The sequence below is a fragment of the Musa acuminata genome, chromosome BXJ2-3 (assembly GCF_036884655.1).
Source record: "Musa acuminata AAA Group cultivar baxijiao chromosome BXJ2-3, Cavendish_Baxijiao_AAA, whole genome shotgun sequence".
Lineage (NCBI taxonomy): Eukaryota > Viridiplantae > Streptophyta > Magnoliopsida > Zingiberales > Musaceae > Musa > Musa acuminata.
This window is the reverse complement of record NC_088340.1, coordinates 35,662,639-35,684,078: the sequence shown is the minus strand read 5'-3', so window position 1 is coordinate 35,684,078 and position 21,440 is coordinate 35,662,639. Positions and strand designations below refer to the sequence as shown.

Here is a 21,440-nt window from a genome sequence, read left to right as displayed (position 1 = left end):
CGTCCAATCTTCTGACATGTTCTTTCGGCACTACATGATTTTCCTGCTTTAATTATCTCATCCTGATCGAAGCATCCTGCGTCACTCAAAACGCAGATTAAATCATAAACATATATCAAGTAGTTTCATCATCAAAATACGAGATTCAACATAACCCACCCATCTCAAGTAAGAAGGGGTCGGTAGCTAACTACTCTACCATGGTCAATGGAGGTAGTCGGCACTCAATTCACCTACCTCGGGCAAAAAAGGGGTAAGCACTTGACCCCTCTACTATGGTCGACAAAGGAGGTTGACTCCCGACACTTTGGGCTAGCCTTGAGGGAGTCAAGTTTTTTCAAGTTACATGTTGAGGTTTCTAGGAAATAGTTGAACTTTCTAGGAAATAGTTCAAGTTGCTACTTACACGAAGACAGAGATCAAGAGAGGTTTTCCGAGTCAATCCCTTCAATGCCCAGGTTAGTAATTTAAGGTAAATAAGTGCAACCGTGAATAATAAAAAGTGACATGTTAAGTATATTAAAAGTAAGTCTTTATACCTAATAACAAATGAACGATATATTCTATATAATATTTTTTTTGAGAATGTGACGTTTAACCACCTCTAGTAAATTCAATTTGACTTTTTATCCATATAGACGATAAAAACATAGTTCATAACCGTACGTCTTAGACTGATATCTACATAGACAAACCAATGGGATAATTTTTGTCTCACACATGTTAGATAATGATTAATTAATAATATTTTTTTGACTAATTTAATTATAGTATTCAAAGCATGTAACTAAGTCTAATATGATTATATAATTTTAAGTATTATGTTTACAATTAATAATATATATATATATATTAAATTTTAAGCTTTAAGTTAATGCATATTCACTAAGCACTTCATATAATATATAATAAATAATAGATAAAAGTGTGGACAATAATGAGTAATGTGACTCTTAACGTGGATGATCTATACATGTAACACATTAAATGCCCTTAATTTAAAGTCATCATTGATGACTGTTATCCATTTCAGTCATGAAGCTTTGGCTCAAGTCATATCACACATAGAATAGCAAATCTTGAATTAAAAACCTATTTTTATTACTCAAATTATTATAAAACATCAAATACTATCAAATGTTAAAGTATTGCCCATTAGTCATCTTGGCAAAAGATAAATTAAGGTCTTAATAGCAAGATATTTTACATGAGGACTAATGTTTTGAGAGGGGTCTATATCCTCAGAAATAAAGAGGTTAATTTCATGATTTAAATGGATCACTTGCTTCATAAAGAATAATCTCATGGAAACCCTAAAACATGGAATTACGCTTTATAATTTATGAATTTTCATATTATTATTTGAGAGAGATAACTCATCATTATTTTAGTAAAAATCATAATTATTTTATGCAAAAAAATTGTTGGATAGAGTCAAAGGAAATTAAGCCAATGGAGAATAGTCAAAGATTAAACACAAATGGATGTTAGAATTATACATAACTGCTATCAATATGAGAAGTCATTTAAAAAAGGTTTTTGGTAATCTTTCTCCACACCTCAATTTTCATGCAACATAAAAATACTTAAATTCCTCACCAACTTTGGTAGCACCTCCTAATGATATTGCTAACTCTAAAATTACCATCAATTGCCAAAAGAAATAGGAGAAGAGGAAAAGACTAAAATGCCTTTTGACTTCTAAATCATGATAAAGACAATACCGGTCATCATCAAATCCTCGTGTACATAGCAAAATTTAAAGAGAATATAACTAAATATAAATTAAATAGTTGAAACTTCCGATGAGAAAAATAACCATCACTTAAACTCGAGCTCAAGTTTCAACAAAGAAATGACCTACTCTGTAACCTACTCTATACTCTTTGTGATTGCCCTCTATGTTTTTATTCATTGCTGCATAGTTAAGCTCTTCTTTGCAAGATTTTTCTTGTTGCTAATCTTCATTATTATTTGTCTTCCTTATTATTATTGTTAATCAAGCAATACTTTATTAGTTAGCAACTCCACCTTTCTCTAGTAAATTATAGATTACCCTTTAGCTATCTTTACTATTAAAGGTAGTAAAATATGTTCATTTACCTTAACGTTATTAATTTTATAAATTAAATATAAAAATAAAAGATAAAAAGATAATTTTAATATTCTAGTTAATAGTAATGAACGATATCAGTGGTGACGGGCGATGATGCCACTAGGGGCCACATATGACTATTACAGATGATGAGAGTAATAAAAAGATGTAAGGATTGTTCTGTATTTATTTACATTGATGTCATCGTACGTAGTTGTCGAATGATCTTTTTGTTGCTCTGCATCTATGTTGACATCGATCCAGTTGCCGAGCGACATTGCTCGATAACTACGTTGCGACGCAGATGCAGAGCGGTCCTCACTTCTCGTCGTCGCTTTTCTCATCCACAATAACTACTGACGGCCCTCAGTGATGATATCGTCTGCACCACCAATACTGTCAGTCATCACTAACCGAAAGATTAAAATTATTTTTTTATTTTTTTATTTTTTATTTTTATTAGTAAAATTCATGACGTTAAGATAAATAAACCTAGATGTCATACTTTCGTAATTATATGGATACCAATATAATTTTTTAAAGTACAAAGATTAGATTGCTAAATGTAACTAACTAAATTAGCCCCTTTAAAAATAATTCTTTTACAATGAACTTAACACATTGAGATAAGATAGATATGAACTAAAGAAATAGTCTTATGTGATATACATCTCAGTGGCATTAAGCTAAACAACTTAATGTTTTGGATATATTGGTATCAAATAAATATATAGTCTCCGACCTAAATTAACTAAAGTACAAATTTTGAAGAGAAATGATTTCTAAGACATCAAAATTAAATGAAAAATAATTGGCAATAGAGAAAACTAGGGAAAATACTACTTAGGTTCAAAAATTATTTGATCTGATGTAAAAATGATAACACCCTTAATATTTTTTTCATGAATAAATTTTTATTCAAGTAGTATTTTTTGTCGAATTTAAATATTTTTTCCTGTAGATTATCCATAAATAATTATAAAAATGATTTTTTTAATTAAAAAAATTTAGTGTTTTGTAATGACAATACTATCACAAAACTAGCTACCAGGACCAAGTCGTTGGCCGTTAATTCAGATTTGTCCCATAAAAAGGCCACATGCAATACCATTTACTAAATGACACGTCTAACTGGTTTGTTCATCTGCGACAGCTGTCGCTACTTTGTTTGTTTCCTGTCTTTCTCCATTTTGCAATTCTTGGACACGAACACACCCTAACTTTCTCAGGGGTCGTCAAACCATTGACGAGATCCGATCACCGCCAAGCCGCGCGGGCTGTGCGGCTCATTGAGCGGTGACGGTTCTCATCGGATCACCGCAGCACCGGGGACCCCTCGCCCAAATCTAAATAGAAATGGAGAGATGAATGAAGCAGCGGCAGCAGCAGCAGCAGTCGCAGCAGAGAATCCGATACAATTGTGGAAGAGGTGATCTTGACGCGATTCCTGTAGCGGTTTGAATGATCTGAGATCCGGTTCTTCTGCTTCTCTTTTCTTCCTCGATCTCTACGGAATCCGCACGAAGCCGGTATGCCAAAACTTGTTCCTTTCTTGGGTTTTGCTCGGCCTTCTCTTCTTCTGGTTTGATTTGGAATTGGCTAGATTAGGTCACATCTTGAATTGCTTTCTTCAACTGGTATTTTTGTTCCTTTTATTGCTACTCTGATGTCTATGACTATTGGAAATCAGGGAGACGTATGTAGCTGGGGAAAAAAAAAAAAAAAATCCGATTTTAGTGTGATCTTGAGGTTCTTTTCGAAGGCATTGTGTGATTATGCTGGTTTGGTGACTTCATATGCCCTTTTGTCAATCGAGGGAAGCTCTGGAAGTGAGCTTTTGAGGAGCTGGCGCAATCGATCGTTGGATCTTGCCTTGTATGTGCCGAGCGATCAGCGGGAAGACTAGGTTAAAGATGTGCACGTTGATCAAAATAAAATATCTTTTAGGGATTACTTAAATTTACGGGATCACAATGCTTTCTTTTTTTTTGGTTGAAGTTATTAGTCATGTGGGTTGTTCTCCGTTACACCAAAAAAGGAGTCATTTTTCATCCAGAGGTATCAGTAATTAACCACTGATCTGTTGTATTTTTCGCTTTCATGGTACTCTGCACTATGGAAGCTCGTTACATGGGCTCCTTGCCAGGTAAATGCATACTTGCGAAACGTGCTCTGTTGGCTATCACTGGTTCTGCTAGTATTCTTCCTAAAATAATTGATTTTTTTGTTTGCAAATGTATGAGCCATAAAGTTAGTTTTCTAAGTGAAGTTTTGAATCTTACTAATACACAATTATTTCTGTAATTAGGTGCCATGGCCGTGAAAGGGAATGCAGCAGACAATAGGACCAGAAGCTCTGTTTCTATATTCATCATAATTAGTATGTGCTGCTTCTTCTATATTTTGGGAGCATGGCAGAAGAGTGGTTTTGGGAAGGGCGACAGCATTGCCATTGAGATTACTAAGCAAACTGATTGCACCATCTTGCCAAATCTTAGTTTTGAGACTCATCATAGTAGATCAGATATCGGTGATGATATTGGAGCGGAAGTCAGAACATTTGAGCCATGTCATGAGCGTTATAGGGATTATACTCCTTGCCAAGATCAAAATCGAGCAATGTTGTTTCCTAGGGAAAACATGAACTACAGAGAACGGCATTGCCCCCCGGAAGAAGAAAAACTGTACTGTCTTATACCAGCGCCCGAAGGCTATGTTGCCCCCTTTCCATGGCCGAAAAGCCGTGACTTCGTTCCCTATGCAAATGTACCCTACAAAAGTCTTACGGTTGAGAAAGCTGTTCAGAACTGGGTTCAATATGAGGGTAATGTGTTTAGATTCCCTGGTGGAGGAACACAGTTTCCTCAAGGGGCTGATACATATATAGACCAACTTGCATCTGTTATCCCAATTGCTAATGGGACAGTCAGAACTGCATTAGACACTGGTTGTGGGGTATGTAAAGTTTCCTGAAACACATCCTACAAATTATTCCTGACTTTAAGTTGCACATCTGATACATGTTATGATTTGAATGTTTTGAGTATTGTTGGGTCTCGTCAGAGTTGCTAAATACTTTTAGTCCACAAATTTTGTAACTTTCAGGTTGCAAGCTGGGGAGCTTACCTTTTGAAGAGGAATGTGTTGGCCATGTCATTTGCACCAAGGGACTCTCATGAGGCACAGGTGCAATTTGCTCTGGAAAGAGGTGTCCCTGCAATTATTGGTGTCCTTGGAACCATAAAACTGCCATATCCATCTAGATCCTTTGATATGGCTCATTGTTCAAGGTGTTTGATCCCTTGGGGAGCAAATGGTGAGTTCCATAATCAACCTGTTCTTCGTTTCCTCCATAAAACCAGCAAATACCCGATCTTTTCATTATTAATTCTATGCTTTGGGCTCATTCTCACTAATTTGCTTTTTCAGATGGCATGTACATGATGGAGGTAGACCGGGTTCTTAGGCCTGGTGGGTACTGGGTGCTTTCAGGCCCTCCCATAAACTGGAAGAACAACTACAAAGCATGGCAGCGTACAGAGGAGGATCTTGAGGATGAGCAGAAAAAGATTGAAGAAATTGCTGAACTGCTTTGCTGGGAGAAGGTCTCAGAGAAAAGTGAAATTGCCATTTGGAGAAAGAGAATAAACTCTGATTCTTGTGCTGTGAGGCAAGATGAACCCCGTGTCAGAACCTGTGAATCATCATATGCAGATGATGTCTGGTACTACAAACTCCTGTTTTCTACCTAACCAAGTAGTGCACTTAGTGTGATTTTCACTTGTTATTTGCTACCTATAAATTTACCTCAAATAACACATGCTGCATAATCATCTTTGTCCATTTGCATAAAAGTAAAAAATCCTAGTTCAGCAGAATTTACTAAGAGCTCTTCGTGGCAACTATTGCCCCTAAAAGAATCTAATAGTCCATATCTTTTGATGCTAATACCTTAACTCCTTTTCATACTAGTTGATTAGGTGGTCAATGAAATCCAAGCATTCAGATCCACTTTGCTGGTCACAAAAAGCCTTCTTTCTCTGCTTCTAAAGCTGATGCTTTGCTCTATCTTTGTTGCTACAAAAAAGAATTTATATGTCTAACAGATATGCATTATTGTAAAATGTGAAATTGAGTGGAGTTTGGTATAGTCTGCAGCTACATGTGTGTCTGATGTTGATCCTTATGCCTTTTTGTCCATATTTTGTATCCAGCCTACAGTGAGTTGTACTAGCCAAGATTATCTTCCTTTTGAACATATTTATACATAAAAGTACCATATATGCGGTTTGGCATGTGAGACGCATATTCTTATTAATGTGGCCTTACCTTGTGGTTTTAGATGAGAACACAATGTAGTGTCATAATTTGTAAACTGGCAGGTTTGTAGCTTCAGTTTCTTTTGCTCATTAACCCATTCAAGGGATACCTTTATTACAGGGATAAATTGTTTTAGATATAAAACTTTAGTTCTTAGTTATTAACTAAGAGATTACTGGGTATCCTGTGGCACTATTTACCATATCTGATACAAAATATTGTGAAAATTAACCATTCAACATGAAATATTCTTGGGCAGTTTTTGTAAAGTTGAAGCAGTTCAACATGGAGCCATCTTGTTCATGATCTTCCTCACTTATTATGTCCCAATATGAACAAACATAAGTTCCTTTTAGGCATCAATGAAGCAGTCTAATGATGTTGGGAAAGTGTAAAGAATTTTACGAACATCATAGTTATCTCAAATTTTCTATATGATAAATCACCATTTTTTTCCTCATAATTCTTATATATTCTTTCCCTTAATAGTTTCCAGTCTTGTTTGAGCTACTGGATGGAGAAGTGGTTCCTGTTTTTCTTCTTGATTTGTGGAGTACAATTAATTAGATGTGTAGCTTTACGAGAGTTTCATAGTCCCAATTCCCCCTTTTGCTTTCTCACTGCCTTTTATCATTCCTTGTTCATACTAGGTACAAGAAGATGGAAGCATGTATTGTGCCTTTTCCTGAGGTTGACAACCCTGAAGAGGTTGCTGGAGGAGAACTAAAGACATTCCCAGACAGACTAAATGACGTGCCTCCTAGAATAGCAAGTGGTTCTGTTCCTGGTTTCTCAGTTGAGTCATATCAGGAAGACAACAGATTATGGAAGAAACATGTCAAAGCTTACAAAAGATTAAATAAGTATATTGACACGGGACGATATCGGAATATAATGGATATGAATGCAGGATTGGGTAGCTTTTCAGCAGCAATTGAGTCACCCAAATTATGGGTGATGAATGTAGTACCCACAATTGCTGATAAGTCTACTTTGGGCGTGATATATGAAAGAGGGCTGATTGGCATATATCATGACTGGTATTCTCATGCTACAAAATTGCAATTTGACTCTTCTTTTATTGTTGAAATTGCTGCATACATTATGCTATATTTTCATCATTTGGCAATCTTTTTCCTTTTTCATTGTTAGTTATTATGTCTTATCCATTGAATTGATTTTTGAGTTATTAGGTTTGACACTTCGGGCTATATGTGATATTAGCTTTTCTTTTGATTGCTACAGAGCCCTCAATGAATTAAGCATTTTCTGATTTTTTTTTTGCTTGATGGTACGATTAATTTGTGAAATAACATTCTTGAGGTTAAGCTGGTATTGTATGCTGAGAGATTGATATTTGAGATTTTGTTTGTCCTAAATATTAAAGCATGTAGAAGTTTAGGGTTTTTCCAAATCAAGTAATGAATATGCAGAAAGAATGTTGTATAACATGTTGGAGAAACATTGCATTCTGGCCTGTATGTTCTTGTTTCCAAACTCATTAAACTCGACTTATAATTAAAACTTGTTTTGTTCTATTTCCAGAGCATCTTTACACCATACTATTTTTCTAGGATTTCCCTTTTCTTTAATTCCTTTACTGTCATGATCTGTCACAAAACTTGTGCAGGACTCTGTCTTACTGACAGAATTTTCTATCAACCATAGGCCGGTTTGATCAGGTTATCTAAATTTATTAACTTGGAGGCAAGAGCTCTTGCAAAGTTTGAAGAAACTGGAACTTTGAGAATTTATGTAGGATTTTTTTCTCTTATTTTTTTTCATATACTCTCTGTAGCTCGGCATAGGAAGTGAAATAGAATTTTGTTTTAATTGAGAGCAACTTTGTCATGTTGGATGTGAATTTTATCACATCCTCATACTTTATCAAAATATATGAATTATGTAAACTAATTATACAAAAACTCATTACCGGATTAGACTGCTGCAGTCTAATATGCCACTCTGCAGTTTTCCAGTATTGTTTCCTACTAACGAGTTTTGTTATCACTTTGATGTAGGTGTGAAGGTTTCTCAACTTACCCAAGGACATATGACCTTATCCATGCCAATGCTGTCTTTAGCTTGTACAACAAGAAGTAAGTTCGATAAGGCTGTTTTCTTCACAAATATGATTATACTGACCCATGTCCGAGTATTTATACCTTGGAATAATTCTTTGCAAAAACTTGTCAACTTTAAACCCCTCATTCTTATGAAAATGAAGTAGGTGCAAGATGGAAGATATTCTTTTAGAAATGGATCGAATTTTAAGGCCTGAAGGTGCAGTGATATTCCGCGATCAAGTAGATATCTTGATGAAGGTGAAGAGGATGGTCACTGGAATGAGATGGAACACCAAGATGGTAGATCATGAGGATGGCCCTCTTTTGCAGGAAAAGGTTTTGGTTGCTGTTAAGCAGTACTGGGCAGGTGGCCACACTAATGAAACAGTCGAAGTGTGAATCTGATCCAGTAATCGCCACCATAAATCAGATGTTATCCCTATACTAGTTGATCATGGAACCAGTTAGAGAGAGGCTATCAGCTGACAACAGCTTGGAGATTCGGACAACATTCTTCGGCCGGAAATATTTTACCGTGTTTTTGGTGCTGCATAGCGATTGTCGTATCAGTTAATTTTGCTTCCTTCTCTTCCTCCCTGCCTTTTGTAGTCTATGTCCTCGCTTGCTAATTTGACTCTTTTTATGAGATGATCTGAAACCATTGAGGTACCTGTGAAATCCAATGCATTCTTTTCATCTGGATTATCCAAACGACGATGTCTGACTGCTCAGCACCACCAAGAATGTGCATAGTTGCCATCTCCATCTTGCTTTAGAACTCTTGGTTAACTGGTGTGAGAAGGGCTTCTTATATTGCACATTATGTGTAAATTGAGATGTTGCACTTAGAATCTTATATATGAAACTTACCCTTTTTTTTGTCTTTTTTTTTGAAATAAATGAAGATTGATTTCAGATATCAAAGGTTACATGAGCTGGTAAAGGATTTATAGAAGAGACTTCTGCTCACATCCCTTGAAGCTAGAGAGATTTAATCAATGCATGCTTTGTACATGCCTTTATGCATACAAAAGTAGCAAGTGGAATGCATCTAGAAGTTGTTGATGGTAGTGAACATACACTAAGAACAGCACAAGTAAAACTCCCTTACCAAACAACTCTTACAAACTATGCACCTGCAAGTAAATTAGCAGATGGAGCACAAACTCCTCCAATAAGATTACTATCATGCAGAAAACTCACCAAAATTAACTCCTCCGAACTCATCTGTAGATAAAATTAGGATGGAATGGCACACAAGTTGTAACCTTCAGATGTAAAAGATTGTATGGCAACACATCTAACAACAAACCTTGATCAAGAAAGATAAGATTCTTTGTCGATGTCACATTTTGCTTAAATCAATTCTCTCTAACAGCCAACATTTATTTCACACACACATTCCAAGTATTGCTACTTTCTTACCACAGCCTGTTCCTGGTGGCTTTACAAGTAGTCCCACCCTCTCAATCCTCAACACATTGGGATTGTAAAGCCAAATACTCATTACTGGAACAAGAACTTTAGAAAGACAGCATGTGGAGACCATTTTATCACTCCACATATGACCATGCACCACTTCTTCTAATCGACAAAAAAAAAGAAGGAAAAGTCTCGTACAGCAATTGGTATGACATGCAACTCATTGCTATTTCTCAAAAACAGAAATTAGTTGTACATTGGCCCATCTATGTGTACAGAGTAAAAATTATGGAAGGATATCTAATTGGCCACTATAACTCTTATCTAAGAGAACAGCAAGTACATCAAAGTTCAAACAAAATATACTTGAGAAGTTTTACCAAATCTACTCCAAAAACAATTGACGCTTTTTATGCTTCAAAGATTACTGCCACCTGGAAAAGAATAACTCACACGAGTTGTCATCTTATAAGAAAATAAGGATCAAAACCATCCTTCGATAAAAAGTGTCCTTGGTGTTGTTGGGTATGCAATGCTCCAAGCATATTTTCATGTGATTGTATCACCAAATTATACAAGTCAGAAATTAAAGGATTCCTAAGAAAAGGTTTGATTATCCCTTCAAGTTGAGTGAACTCTGACAAGTAAAGCTTATGACTATCTGTTGAACATGAATTGAGCACTCCATATGGCTGCTGTGAGAGTGCATAGAGGCCAAGAAGATTTGTATACAAAGATACAAAAGCATCCTTGTGATTACCTATGCCTCCAATCCAGTCTGTTATCCCCTCATTTTCAAGACAGCTGTTAACAAATGATATCAACAGCTGTAGAAATCTTAATCTCCAAATCGATGAGAACTTTTGGATGCTGCTCTCACTGAGGACTTCAGGACGAACTTGAACCTCACTAGATTTTGGAACTGAGAGATTCTCTAAATGCAAACAACAGAACTGACATATCAAAAGCTTTTCTTCATGGTGGTTATCAATTTCCTTGTCAAATATCCGTCTAACTAGATCTCCCTGGGAACTCACAGAACTGGCTGTGCTCAAGACCAAGTTTGCTAGGTAATTCAGGTATCCCAGCCAATGGCCAAATAATGAAGAGAGGAAATCAATGCTCAACTCGATTACTCTATCCACTTGAGTAGGTGCAGCATCTGTGTAAGAGCCGTTTGTTGCTTTGGAACTAATGCAAGTCTGGACATCCTTAGCAAGCCTTTGCCTAAGCCCATTATCCTCATCCTCCAAAAGCTGGATACATGTGAACCATAAATCTAGTATCTTGCAAGCATAAAAGTTAATGACTTCAGGCATCTCAGACTGGAAAATTTTCTTCTCAATGTCGATAATGGAGGTTTCTTCAAATGTGAAATGGCTGTTAGACACGACCGAAGTAACTGACATGGCCTCTGCAAGCATTCCTGAAGCTATTATGGCTTCTGCAGCTGCCTTCCGCATGTTCACAGGCTCAGATGGTGCACTATGACGGTTAACTAGGCAAACAAAATAGTCAATGCTTCTAAGGGCTCTGGCCCACCACTCAGATTGATTGATTTTGCTAGAACCAACAGCAGTCTCTTCCATTACCTCATGCTGATCAATGAATGTAATCAAACCCAAAAACTGCTTTATGCATAAACCCATGCAGCACAGAGTAATTTCTCGGGTCTTTGAACGCTTCACTGAACTGTATAAATGGATCAACCTGTCCCAGAAATGGAAATAAAAATCACAATCCTCAGTGATACTGCATTTCAAACCGGTTGGTTTCTCAAGTTGCAGAAGATTCCAGTTAAAAAATATCTTCAGTACATAATAGATGCATTTTGGGTTCTCTTCCATAGGCAACAACTTAATCAGCATCGAGTGCAGATTGGACTTGGCCCATGTATAAATAACTCCACTCTTGGGGCTAGGCATAAGAGACATGACTAGCTCAAGAAGCTTTTTCAGCGTCACAAGTCTAACTTCATAAGTAGGATCAAGAACGCAGGACATTATCTTCTGCTGAAGTTCAGACACAGATGTCTCGGTTTCAAGCACCTCTTGAATAATTGAACTGGTTGCAGAAACATTCCATAGCTCAATGAGCTCCTCTGAAACTACATGTTTTCTTCCCAACAGGCAACTAAAATAGGATGCAGTTGCCTGCTTGCGGAGTTCAACAATAGTTGGATCATACCATGTCAACCAAGAAGACTTTCCTGCATCGAGGCATCCTGAGGCTAATTGAAGCAACAAAGATCTGATAGTTGTGGTATGTTGACTTGTGTATGTTCTTGTGATATCAAGCATAAGATCTAAAACACGTATGTATGAGCTATTCAAAATAGGACAAGGGCATGACTGGGTGCTGCCAATCCAATAACATTTGGATAGCACCTGGAACAGTTCACCAAGAATCTGTTCTTTCTTGGATACATCAGTCAAGTCTCTGCAGTTGTTATCAAGAAGAGAAAATAACTGCAGTAAAAGTCCATGTATTGAGTTGAAAGATGCAGCACGGTTAGCTACACTTCCAAGTCCATTGCACATTTTGGCTGACCCAGGAAGATCATAAGTAAGTGATAGTGGCATTGACATCTGATGTCTTCCATGAGGTAAACCATGAGCAACCTCACAAATGACATTCTGCAGTTTCTCATTAGATACCAGGCCAGTTAAAGCCCTCGATGCAAGAATACGGACTCGGAGATTACTCTGAGTTGCACATTTCTGGATAAAAGGCATAAATAGGGAGGGGTCTAAAGCATCATCAGTTGCACTGCTAATAACAGAAGGTTTTAGCCTGCTTAAGAGAATAAGAATTGGGCACAAGCTTGGATGAATGACTTTTGCAATGTTTGATTCCATGTGCCTGGAGCACCCATCACCAAGCATTTCGGTGGCAATCTTTAATTCACTGAGAAGGAAAGCATGCAATGCTGGGTACCTACAGGAGATGAAGAATGATCAGTAAACTATCAGATTGTGCTGAAAAGCATGTCATGTCCCATAAAAGAATCAAGTTATTGGATTGTCATAGTGATTATATCATATAATAATTTTCAAAATATCAAATTCAGGAAAATTGTACAAGACAACAAGATAGGATGGTTATACAGATTCCTTCTGCAATTTAGCTCAATTAGCATCAACGGGGATGCAAGACAACCATAAAGATGTACCAAAAATGCTTGGTTAGATAACCTGATTCATCTAAATTAACCAACTAGATGTCATGTACAAGCAACAAAGCAGCAAGCTAAAAATTATACAGAACAAATTAAAGCAGCAACCTAAAGTGCAGTGATAACTCATCAAATAGCCTAAATCAAAGCAAATAGTCAAGAATTATTATGTATAGACAGCCAAAAATGCAAATAAACCAAATGAAATCAATTTTTTCATTCAACTTCTTGGATTGGTTTTGATGACTCATGAGATTCAAATAAGATTCATATGATAATGTGAATGTTTGATGGGCTTCCAGAAGTGAATGTGATTGTTGTCATGGAGATGATGGCGAGCATTATGTTTCAGATATGAGGATTAGTTTATATGTTCTGCTAAGGAGAAAGACTAAATGGTTGCCTGATGAGGACGATGCAGGCTGAAGGTTGGTGAGTCTTATTTAGGCCAGTTAGGCTTGCAGTTAAGATAACCTGATACTACTTCCTATAATATCCACCATAGATTTGATGTTTACTCCCATGTGTTCTCTTCATGTTGCTAAAACATACTTCTGAACCTTTTTTTTCATTATTCTTAGTGAAGTCACTGGGGCACCCGGGCGCTCGCCTAGGTGCCCAAGCAAAGCGAAGCGAGGCAAGGCCCGAGCGCTTGCCTATTGGGCTGGACGGGTGAGTTGACTCAGGCGTGGCCCAAGCGCTCCCCTGGGCCCAGGCGTTACGTGGGCCGAGCACTCGCCTAGTTCAACTTAGGTCGAGTTCGAGTCAAACCAAAATACTCATTTGGTTTGATTGAACCAGGAATCTACTGCAGAAATCCACCCACAAGTGCCTTAGTGCAGACACCCGTGAGTGCCCTAATGCAAAATTCCTTTCCCCCACTGCGTTTCTCATGACAACGAAGTTCCTCCCAGCGGCAAACAACGATAGCAGCGAGGGGAAGTTCTCCTCCTCCCTCCTACCTCTGCCTCGTTCACCATAGCCCTCCTAAGTTCACCACTGCAGCTATCCTACAATCACCGCAGCCCTCCTATGTTCACCGCAGCCCCCCCATCTCCCCACCTCTTCCCCAATCGCTCTTCTCTCTTCCCTCTTACCCCTCTTTTTCTCTTCCTCGTTCACCGCTGCCCTCCTACCATCCTACGTTCTTCGCTCTTCCCTCTGTGCCAAATTTAGAAACACATCAAAGAGAAAAGAATAACTCGATGGTCTCAGCTTCACTAAACAAAAATTTCAAGCCACAACTTCTACAAGCAATTTATGTTCACTACTGGAAGACAGAATAATAATATTTCTTTTGATAAGAATCATCAATGAAATATCGAAAATTTATGTTCACTACAAGTATGAAATACTTTCACCAAGAGATATGCATCTTTGATTACTAGCTGAAAATATAATCAACAGATATTTGGTTGAAATGACAAAATGAACAGTTCTCCAAGTAACAACCAAGTTCATATCCATTTCCAGAGGCATATGATGCTAAATTTTTTAAAATCTGCAGAAGGATTATGTGAGGCCTATAGCCTTTAAGTTCTTAACATATGAATAGACCACTAAATGTTATGCATCACAACAAAGCCATCTAAAAGGCAAGTATTCTCTAACTATAACTTATCAACACTAACTGATTCCAAAACTAATAAGGTCCTTAAAGTTAACCTAACAAACATTAAGTTGAACCCACACAAAATATTCATTCAATCTTGAGAAATTATGTATATGATCAAGGCTCTCAAAAATACTTTCTGACACAATTGACAAATTATGTAGACGTAGCTACAGAAAAGATATCTGCAATGTATCCAGCATTTGCCACAATTATCAACATATTATTTTATTTTCTTTCTTAAATAATAAAACACTCAAGAAAAAAGAAATCACTATCATGAATAAAATCAGGAGCAACAAGATAGTCATCAGTAACAACAGAGAGCAACGGCTGTATCATTAAACAATTACTACCTACAACACATTATTTACTAATGCTTAAAGAACACAAACACACTGATGAATAACTCTACAAGTTTGATAACAATCTTGAATTATGCCAAGACATTCTGCATCTCAACATGCAAACTAGTTAAAGTTTTAAAATCATGTCAAACAACAACACTGTCATGATTCTCCAGGTCTAATGCTACATAATCTGAGATTGTAGATACTTTACCTATGGAAGAACTCAAGCCCAGTCAGTGCCCTACGTGATGCTTCACGTTTCTGTATGTTGAAAAATCCAATCATACGACGAACCAGGGTGGTGTATGCAAGACAAGCGCTGTTTCTTACCTCCCAATAAGGAGATGAGAAAGAGCGTACAGAAACAATCGTAGCCTCAGCACAAAAGCCTGATGTATCTGTAGCTAAATTTGTGTCATTGAAAGCAGCTCTTAGTACATTAAATGCATGCACTGTGGGAACCACACCCTCATCTCGGATCTTGGAGTTCCTTGCATTTGCAAGTAGAGTTGTTGAATCTTCCAATCCTGCATCAGTGATCTCAGACCCTACAGGTCCCTCCTTGGAGATTATCTCTGTCTGGCTGAAACCAACTTCAGAGCCATTAGACAATGATTTGTTAGCAACACCTATCAGCCATCGTAATGCTCTAGGAAGTAGCTTCTTTGGTGTTCCTTCTGGCTCTGAAAGGAAAAGAGCGATGAAAGCCGCAGGAATTCCTGCACTCCTCCTTAGTAAATCATCCACTGTTTGGCCCTTTACAGTGGTCCTCTCCATTAGTTGTTCCATCCAACGTTCAGTCATTTTGACAAGCCTAGGAAGAAAAAAAAATCCTTAATGTTGGAAAGCATATTCATTAATGTTAAGCAGCATGTTAAACTTAAGTAGTCATAAAAAACAGAAATATATAAATTTAGTTAGCACCTCAAACCATATTGCAACACTATCTTGCTTTAATAGAAAAAAGATGTCTGACTATGACATTTTATATATGGCAATAAGATAAGAAAACCTACATATTTTCTGAGAAAATGAGAAGAACTAACAACACTGATCATAAGTAGTCGAAGTATACCTTGGATCATTTGAGCAAAGGAGGCGGTTGCAAAGAGCAGTAAAGCCAGCCCTCGTCTTATCAATTGCACCATTATGCTTCATTTTCAGAAGAACTTGCAAAAAATGGTTCCCAATGGTCTCCAATTGAACCAGATCAAGCACTCCATCAGTCAAGGCTAACATCTCAATTTCCTCGGAGCTTCTAGGGGCAACACCATGATTTATCGAATCTGAAAGCGTGCAGCTAGGCAATGGAATTTTTCTAATTACAGTCCCTAAAAGAAGACTGACCTGGAAAAGCAAACAGCACACCTTTGCTAAACAAATAGCAAAATGAATAAATATAGCTCTGCGACTGCACATGTAAGTATCATGTATAGAATGATCCATTTAGCTTGACATATGTGATGTTCCAATTAGTCCCATATCAAAAGAGATGTTGGGTTCCATTGGTTTATAACACTTGATGGTTCTCCTACTTGAACATTAAAGGCCGTGTGGCTAAATGCTCATTTCATCCATATTGCCGATCAAGTGGGCCTATCAGGCAGTGACAATTGACACCAAGACAACTCACCACTCCATGTAGGCTGATACATGCGGAGATTGGAGTTATCTCGTGTACAGTTAGATGGGATCTTCCTCAAGTTGGGCCCTCATCCACAAACCCAGTGTTAAATTCTCAGTTGTAGGTGTTATCATTATGAATATGTTATGCCTTCGAGTCTGAGGGACTATGATGCCCCAATTAGTCACACATCAGAAGGCAATGTTGAGTTCAGTCAGTATATAAGGTTTGATGGTTCTAGTCCTACTACCAGTAACTTGGACCAAAAACATTTTGGGGCATATGATCAAATGCTCATTTCATCCAAGTTGTCAGGCTAGTGCAACTGCTGGTCCAGATCGTGACAATATACCAACTAAACTATGATTTTAAAAATTGTTGGCTTGTTCTAAGTGGCACAATGCTTCTTGTAGGTGAATGAAAATCAGCTAGGATCCCTGTAACTAAATTAACAAGAAATCAAAATCAATTCAAAGACAAACCATAAGGAAAAAGCTATGGAAAGGGGTGAAAAAAAGCTTTTGTTACAAACTGGGAATCGCAGGTGTCTTACCTCTTTCATAGCAAGCCAACAGCCAACCATAACAACTTGATCTGCTGATTTTGTAACATCCTCATATGCCAAAATTTTGTCCCCTGGATCTGATACTGTATCAGGCTGATCCACATCAAATGATAGATCTGGAAGAAAAACAGAATCATCAATTACATCATCTACATCATAAGGCATAGACCACGCATCTGCAGAAACCACCCAAAGAGCCAAAGAAGTTATTCGCATAATTAGGTCAAGAAGCTTCTCCATTAAAGTCCTGACATCAGAAATACTTGATTGAACCCCCACAGAATTCCAATCCAACTCCTCAAATGTGTATCGAAGTGTGAGCAAAACTCCATGAACAGAGCTCTTCCTACATGCTTCAGAGAGATCTTTTTCACCTTCTTCTATGACAGCACACAGCCATTCAATGAGTGATGACAAGTATTTAATGATGGGATCTCCCGACTTAAGAATGCCTAGATCTCCATTTATTTTCTTCAGTTGAGAAGTGAGGCAATTAGCTCTCTCAGAGACTCCAAGTGCCCAGCCAAGCCCCAAAACGTATTTCTTAAAAATGAGTCGAAAAGTCAATGCACCAGCATCACTTTCTCTAACACGTGGACTACAGACAAGCTTTTTCGCCCACTTGATCAGAATATTCACTGAATCAATAGATGAAATTCCAGGAAGGGGTGTTGGAAAACATAAAAGAATGCGGAAGGAATTTATTCTTAGTCTATCCCAACTATCAATTACAGAACCTACAAGTGCAAGTGTCACATCTGGTGATGTAATGGCTTTACTGTATGGATAGAGATGTTGAGTTCCTTGAGGCATAACTATAGGCCAGACATCAATCATCACCAAAATAAGTTCCATGGCCATTGTTTTCCTTTCGTATGGAGCTGATGGATAACATGAGTGAAAAAGAAAGCAACTTAGCCACTGCATAAATTGGAAAAGGTCCTCTGCTCTACGGATCACAATATCTCTAGTAGAGTCATGAGTAGCATTTCCATCACCATTGAAGGATGTATCAGGCTGCCAAAAACCTTGCTTGACCTGCCTCTCCAATGCTGTTCGGACTCTAGTGAAAAATTTCCTGAATAGGCTCGTCCATTTCATCTGAAAAGCTGTCGAGCTACATCGCATATTCAGTGGCACAGCAACTCTCATCAAGCTGAGCTCAAAGGTTGATGGTAGGCTAGATGTCTTGGGGTTTAAGAAGAGTGACTCGGCAGCATCTATTCGCAGACTATCATCAGCATGTTTTAGTGCTAAAGTGAACCATACAGATGGAATTCTAACATTAATTCCTTTTACGCATACAACTGCAACATGATCAGAACTATTATTTAGTGCAAGGTCATGTTCCAAATCAATATCCCCCTCAATAAGCGCAAGTGTACGTGACACCTTGAGCAAAGAAACTAATGCAGCTACACATTGCTCAATCTTTAGATCAGCGATGACATTTTCTCTTATGTTAGATCCAACGGAGATAAAGGCAAGCATTGGGAATATGCTATCCATATCAACCTCGAGAACCACTGGAAGAGCATAAGTATTTAAGTTTGATCGGAGCTTCGAATGACCAGATACAAGTCCATACAATATAGGTGGCAAGCAGAGATCCCTGAACACATCATAGCCTCTCTCTATACCACCATGGCTCCAACATTCGTCACGCAAGCATTCAAGGAAGCATTTCAAGAATGAAGTGGCAGCACAGCAAACATCATCATCTATATAGGCATAAGCAGTCTCAAAAAGGAGGTCATGATTCAAATCTAAAAGTGTCTTCGCACCCAAGCGTTTGGTGAGAGCAGCTAAGGGGACATATCTACCTTTACAACGAGGCCCTAAGTGAAGGAGATCCCTAGCAATCTTGTACAGGAATAGGTTATTCCTATCGCTACCTTCAAATGGTGGGACAGATGACTCAATATCCAAGAGGAGATCAAAGACAAGATGAACTTGCTTGACTGTCTGACTTAACGGGTCTTCAAGATTATTCCATATGATCTTGAGTACACGGTTCATTGTACCTTCAGAAAGAGGGATGTAATCTCCAGAAAAATCAGTCAGATCAGCCAATATGGAGGTTTTTATTTGTTGCAAACAAATCTGCGTCACTGTAAGGGCATGAAAATTGAAATGGCTATCCATGGGGTTCTCGCAGTACTTGCAGAGCTCAGGAAGTATTCCATTGTACAATATGGTCCAGAATGAACCATTACTCGACTCAGCAAGACGCATGTTGAGTGTAGTCCTGGGAACAACTGTCAATATTCCTCTAAGCAAACAAAGCCTACTCAAAACTGAGAATTCCTGGATACTTGCATACCAATCTCCATCAGGGAATAGCTCCTTTACATCCACATATCCAGCATCTGTACTATGACCAAAGAAACATCTTGAAATAAAAGAAGAGATCTCTCTGGGACTCATAAAAGCCTGAATTGCTGCACAGAAGCTCACACCTGCAGCCACCAAACAGTCCCGAGAAAAAGCTGATGACTTGAGAATACTTAAAATAGTTCCTATGACACTCTTAAAAATAACAGAAGCCTCCTCTGAACCCACAAATTTGGTAGGGTACCGCTGAAGCAAGTAGTATAAGCATGACATTGCCTCCTGGCATTGCTCCATCACTACTGGCGAGGGGCGGGACCCATGTTCTACATCCAAAACCACACTCCCCAATCCAGAAACGACATCCATGGCCACCAGACAAGAACATTTCTCCACAATTTCATTCAAAAATCCTAACTTGGGGTAGCTTATCAAAGATAGCATAGCTCGGGATACCAAGAGCCGTTTTCTTCCCTTCTTACCCGTATCACCATACTCCTCACAGAGAGACAATAAACAGCCACTGATCACAGATGCAAACTTCTGGCTCTTCACCAGTGCAGAAATCAGTGTCCGATGAAGAGGCAGTGAATTCTCAAGGAAGAGGATCTCAAGGTAAAGCCGAGTGGCGGCAGAGACAATGTCATCGGCAATTCCAGTGGAGGCAAGTAACCGAGAAAATGCTGAAGCGAGATCCTTGACAGCTTCAACCTGGGAGTAGATGGAGCTCAAGGAGACCAAACGATTCAACTGTGCAAAGAAATCGGAGGAGGACACTTCCGAGGGCACAAGTTTCAGAGCTTCCACGAAGGGTTTGGGAAAGACGACCGAACTGTAGGTGTATCGGTGCCGGTGCTGCAAAGCACGCCATTTTGCAGACATCTTCGACCTTCCGTAAAATCTAGATGCTGAAATCCGTGGTAAAATTGCAGCTTTGCGACTACCCTCGAGAGAAGATTGATCTAACAGGAATTATACTAAAAAGCTTCGTGAAACGGAGCGATAAATCTTGCAATTTCACCTCCGGCTCCGTTCTTTACCGAATCTTTTCCCCTTCACGTCAAACCATGGCTTTTGGAACTGTACCGGGCAACAACCTGGCCAAGACTCGGTCACTGGTCGGACTGCATATTTAGTTAAGAAATACTAGTAAAACGCTAAGAAAATAAGAGACAAGTTTTTCGATTACTGAATGTTCAAACAATGCCAAGAAAAAAAATGGGAGAAAAAGGGAAAAAGAGACTACAAATCAAGAAATGCACCTCAATCACTTACGATCTCTAAGGGTTTTCCTTCTCCTGTCTCAACGGTGACCCCCAGTGAGGGGGCAAAGGGAGGGGAAGAAGGCGGCGGTGTGCGCCGCAAGGCCGCTGGCAGGCAGAGCAGGCGGCGGCGAGAGAGGGACGTCGGCCGCAAGGCAGGGAACAGAGACGCGAGGGCACCCATTTCCTCTCCTTCAACCTTTACAAGCTTAACTGACATAAACACCCTCAACATTAGGGAAAAGAAATCACAAGAACGAGGGCTTTTCAGTCATTTGGTGCCTTGTGTCAAAGATCGGTTCCGGTCGTTTATGTTCGTTTCCACTTGGTTCGCTTCGGTTCGGCTTGCGGAAGTTTTGGGTCACCAAGGCCGGTTCGATCCGGTTCGGACTTGAATGTGCTACGAACCTCTTCCCTCCCACGAAGAGGCTTTACTGATGTGTGATTATTTTGCTTGAAACTGAGGCACCAAAATTAAAGTAGCAAAAAAAAGAAAATTTAATGTAAATATGTTCTTCCTCTTACAATGTTGCAGAAACCAATTCACCTCAAAAGGGAATAGCTTGTCTACTTACCTGCATCTCAATGCTTTAAGGATAATTTTTGGTGTAGAAGACA

General features: G+C 38.5%; 2 protein-coding genes across 7 annotated transcripts; one reads left to right on the top strand and one right to left on the bottom strand.

The window, feature by feature from the left end:
- The first annotated feature begins 3,410 nt into the window (after positions 1-3,410).
- Positions 3,411-9,192, top strand: LOC135607933 (probable methyltransferase PMT2). 2 transcript variants are annotated; one of them, XM_065100185.1, is made up of 7 exons: positions 3,411-3,624; positions 4,404-5,050; positions 5,201-5,411; positions 5,525-5,819; positions 7,066-7,455; positions 8,437-8,514; positions 8,646-9,192. In XM_065100185.1, exons 2-7 carry the CDS (start codon positions 4,409-4,411, stop codon positions 8,878-8,880), a joined length of 1,851 nt encoding a protein of 616 aa, XP_064956257.1. In that variant the 5' UTR covers positions 3,411-3,624; positions 4,404-4,408; the 3' UTR covers positions 8,881-9,192. The 2 variants fall into 2 exon arrangements, with proteins under 2 accessions (XP_064956257.1, XP_064956256.1); XM_065100184.1 differs by having other exon boundaries at positions 3,413-3,624; positions 8,643-9,192.
- Positions 9,193-10,110: 918 nt separating this feature from the next.
- Positions 10,111-20,996, bottom strand: LOC135607932 (uncharacterized). 5 transcript variants are annotated; one of them, XM_065100178.1, is made up of 5 exons: positions 20,836-20,996; positions 17,218-20,684; positions 16,116-16,387; positions 15,252-15,854; positions 10,111-12,840 (listed from the first exon to the last, which is right to left on the bottom strand). In XM_065100178.1, the coding sequence occupies exons 2-5, from the start codon at positions 20,440-20,442 to the stop codon at positions 10,365-10,367; spliced, it is 6,576 nt and encodes a 2,191-aa protein (XP_064956250.1). In that variant the 5' UTR covers positions 20,443-20,684; positions 20,836-20,996; the 3' UTR covers positions 10,111-10,364. The 5 variants fall into 5 exon arrangements, with proteins under 5 accessions (XP_064956250.1, XP_064956252.1, XP_064956253.1 ...); XM_065100180.1 differs by having other exon boundaries at positions 17,218-20,657; positions 20,836-20,991; XM_065100181.1 differs by having other exon boundaries at positions 17,218-20,675; positions 20,836-20,989.
- Positions 20,997-21,440: the final 444 nt, after the last annotated feature.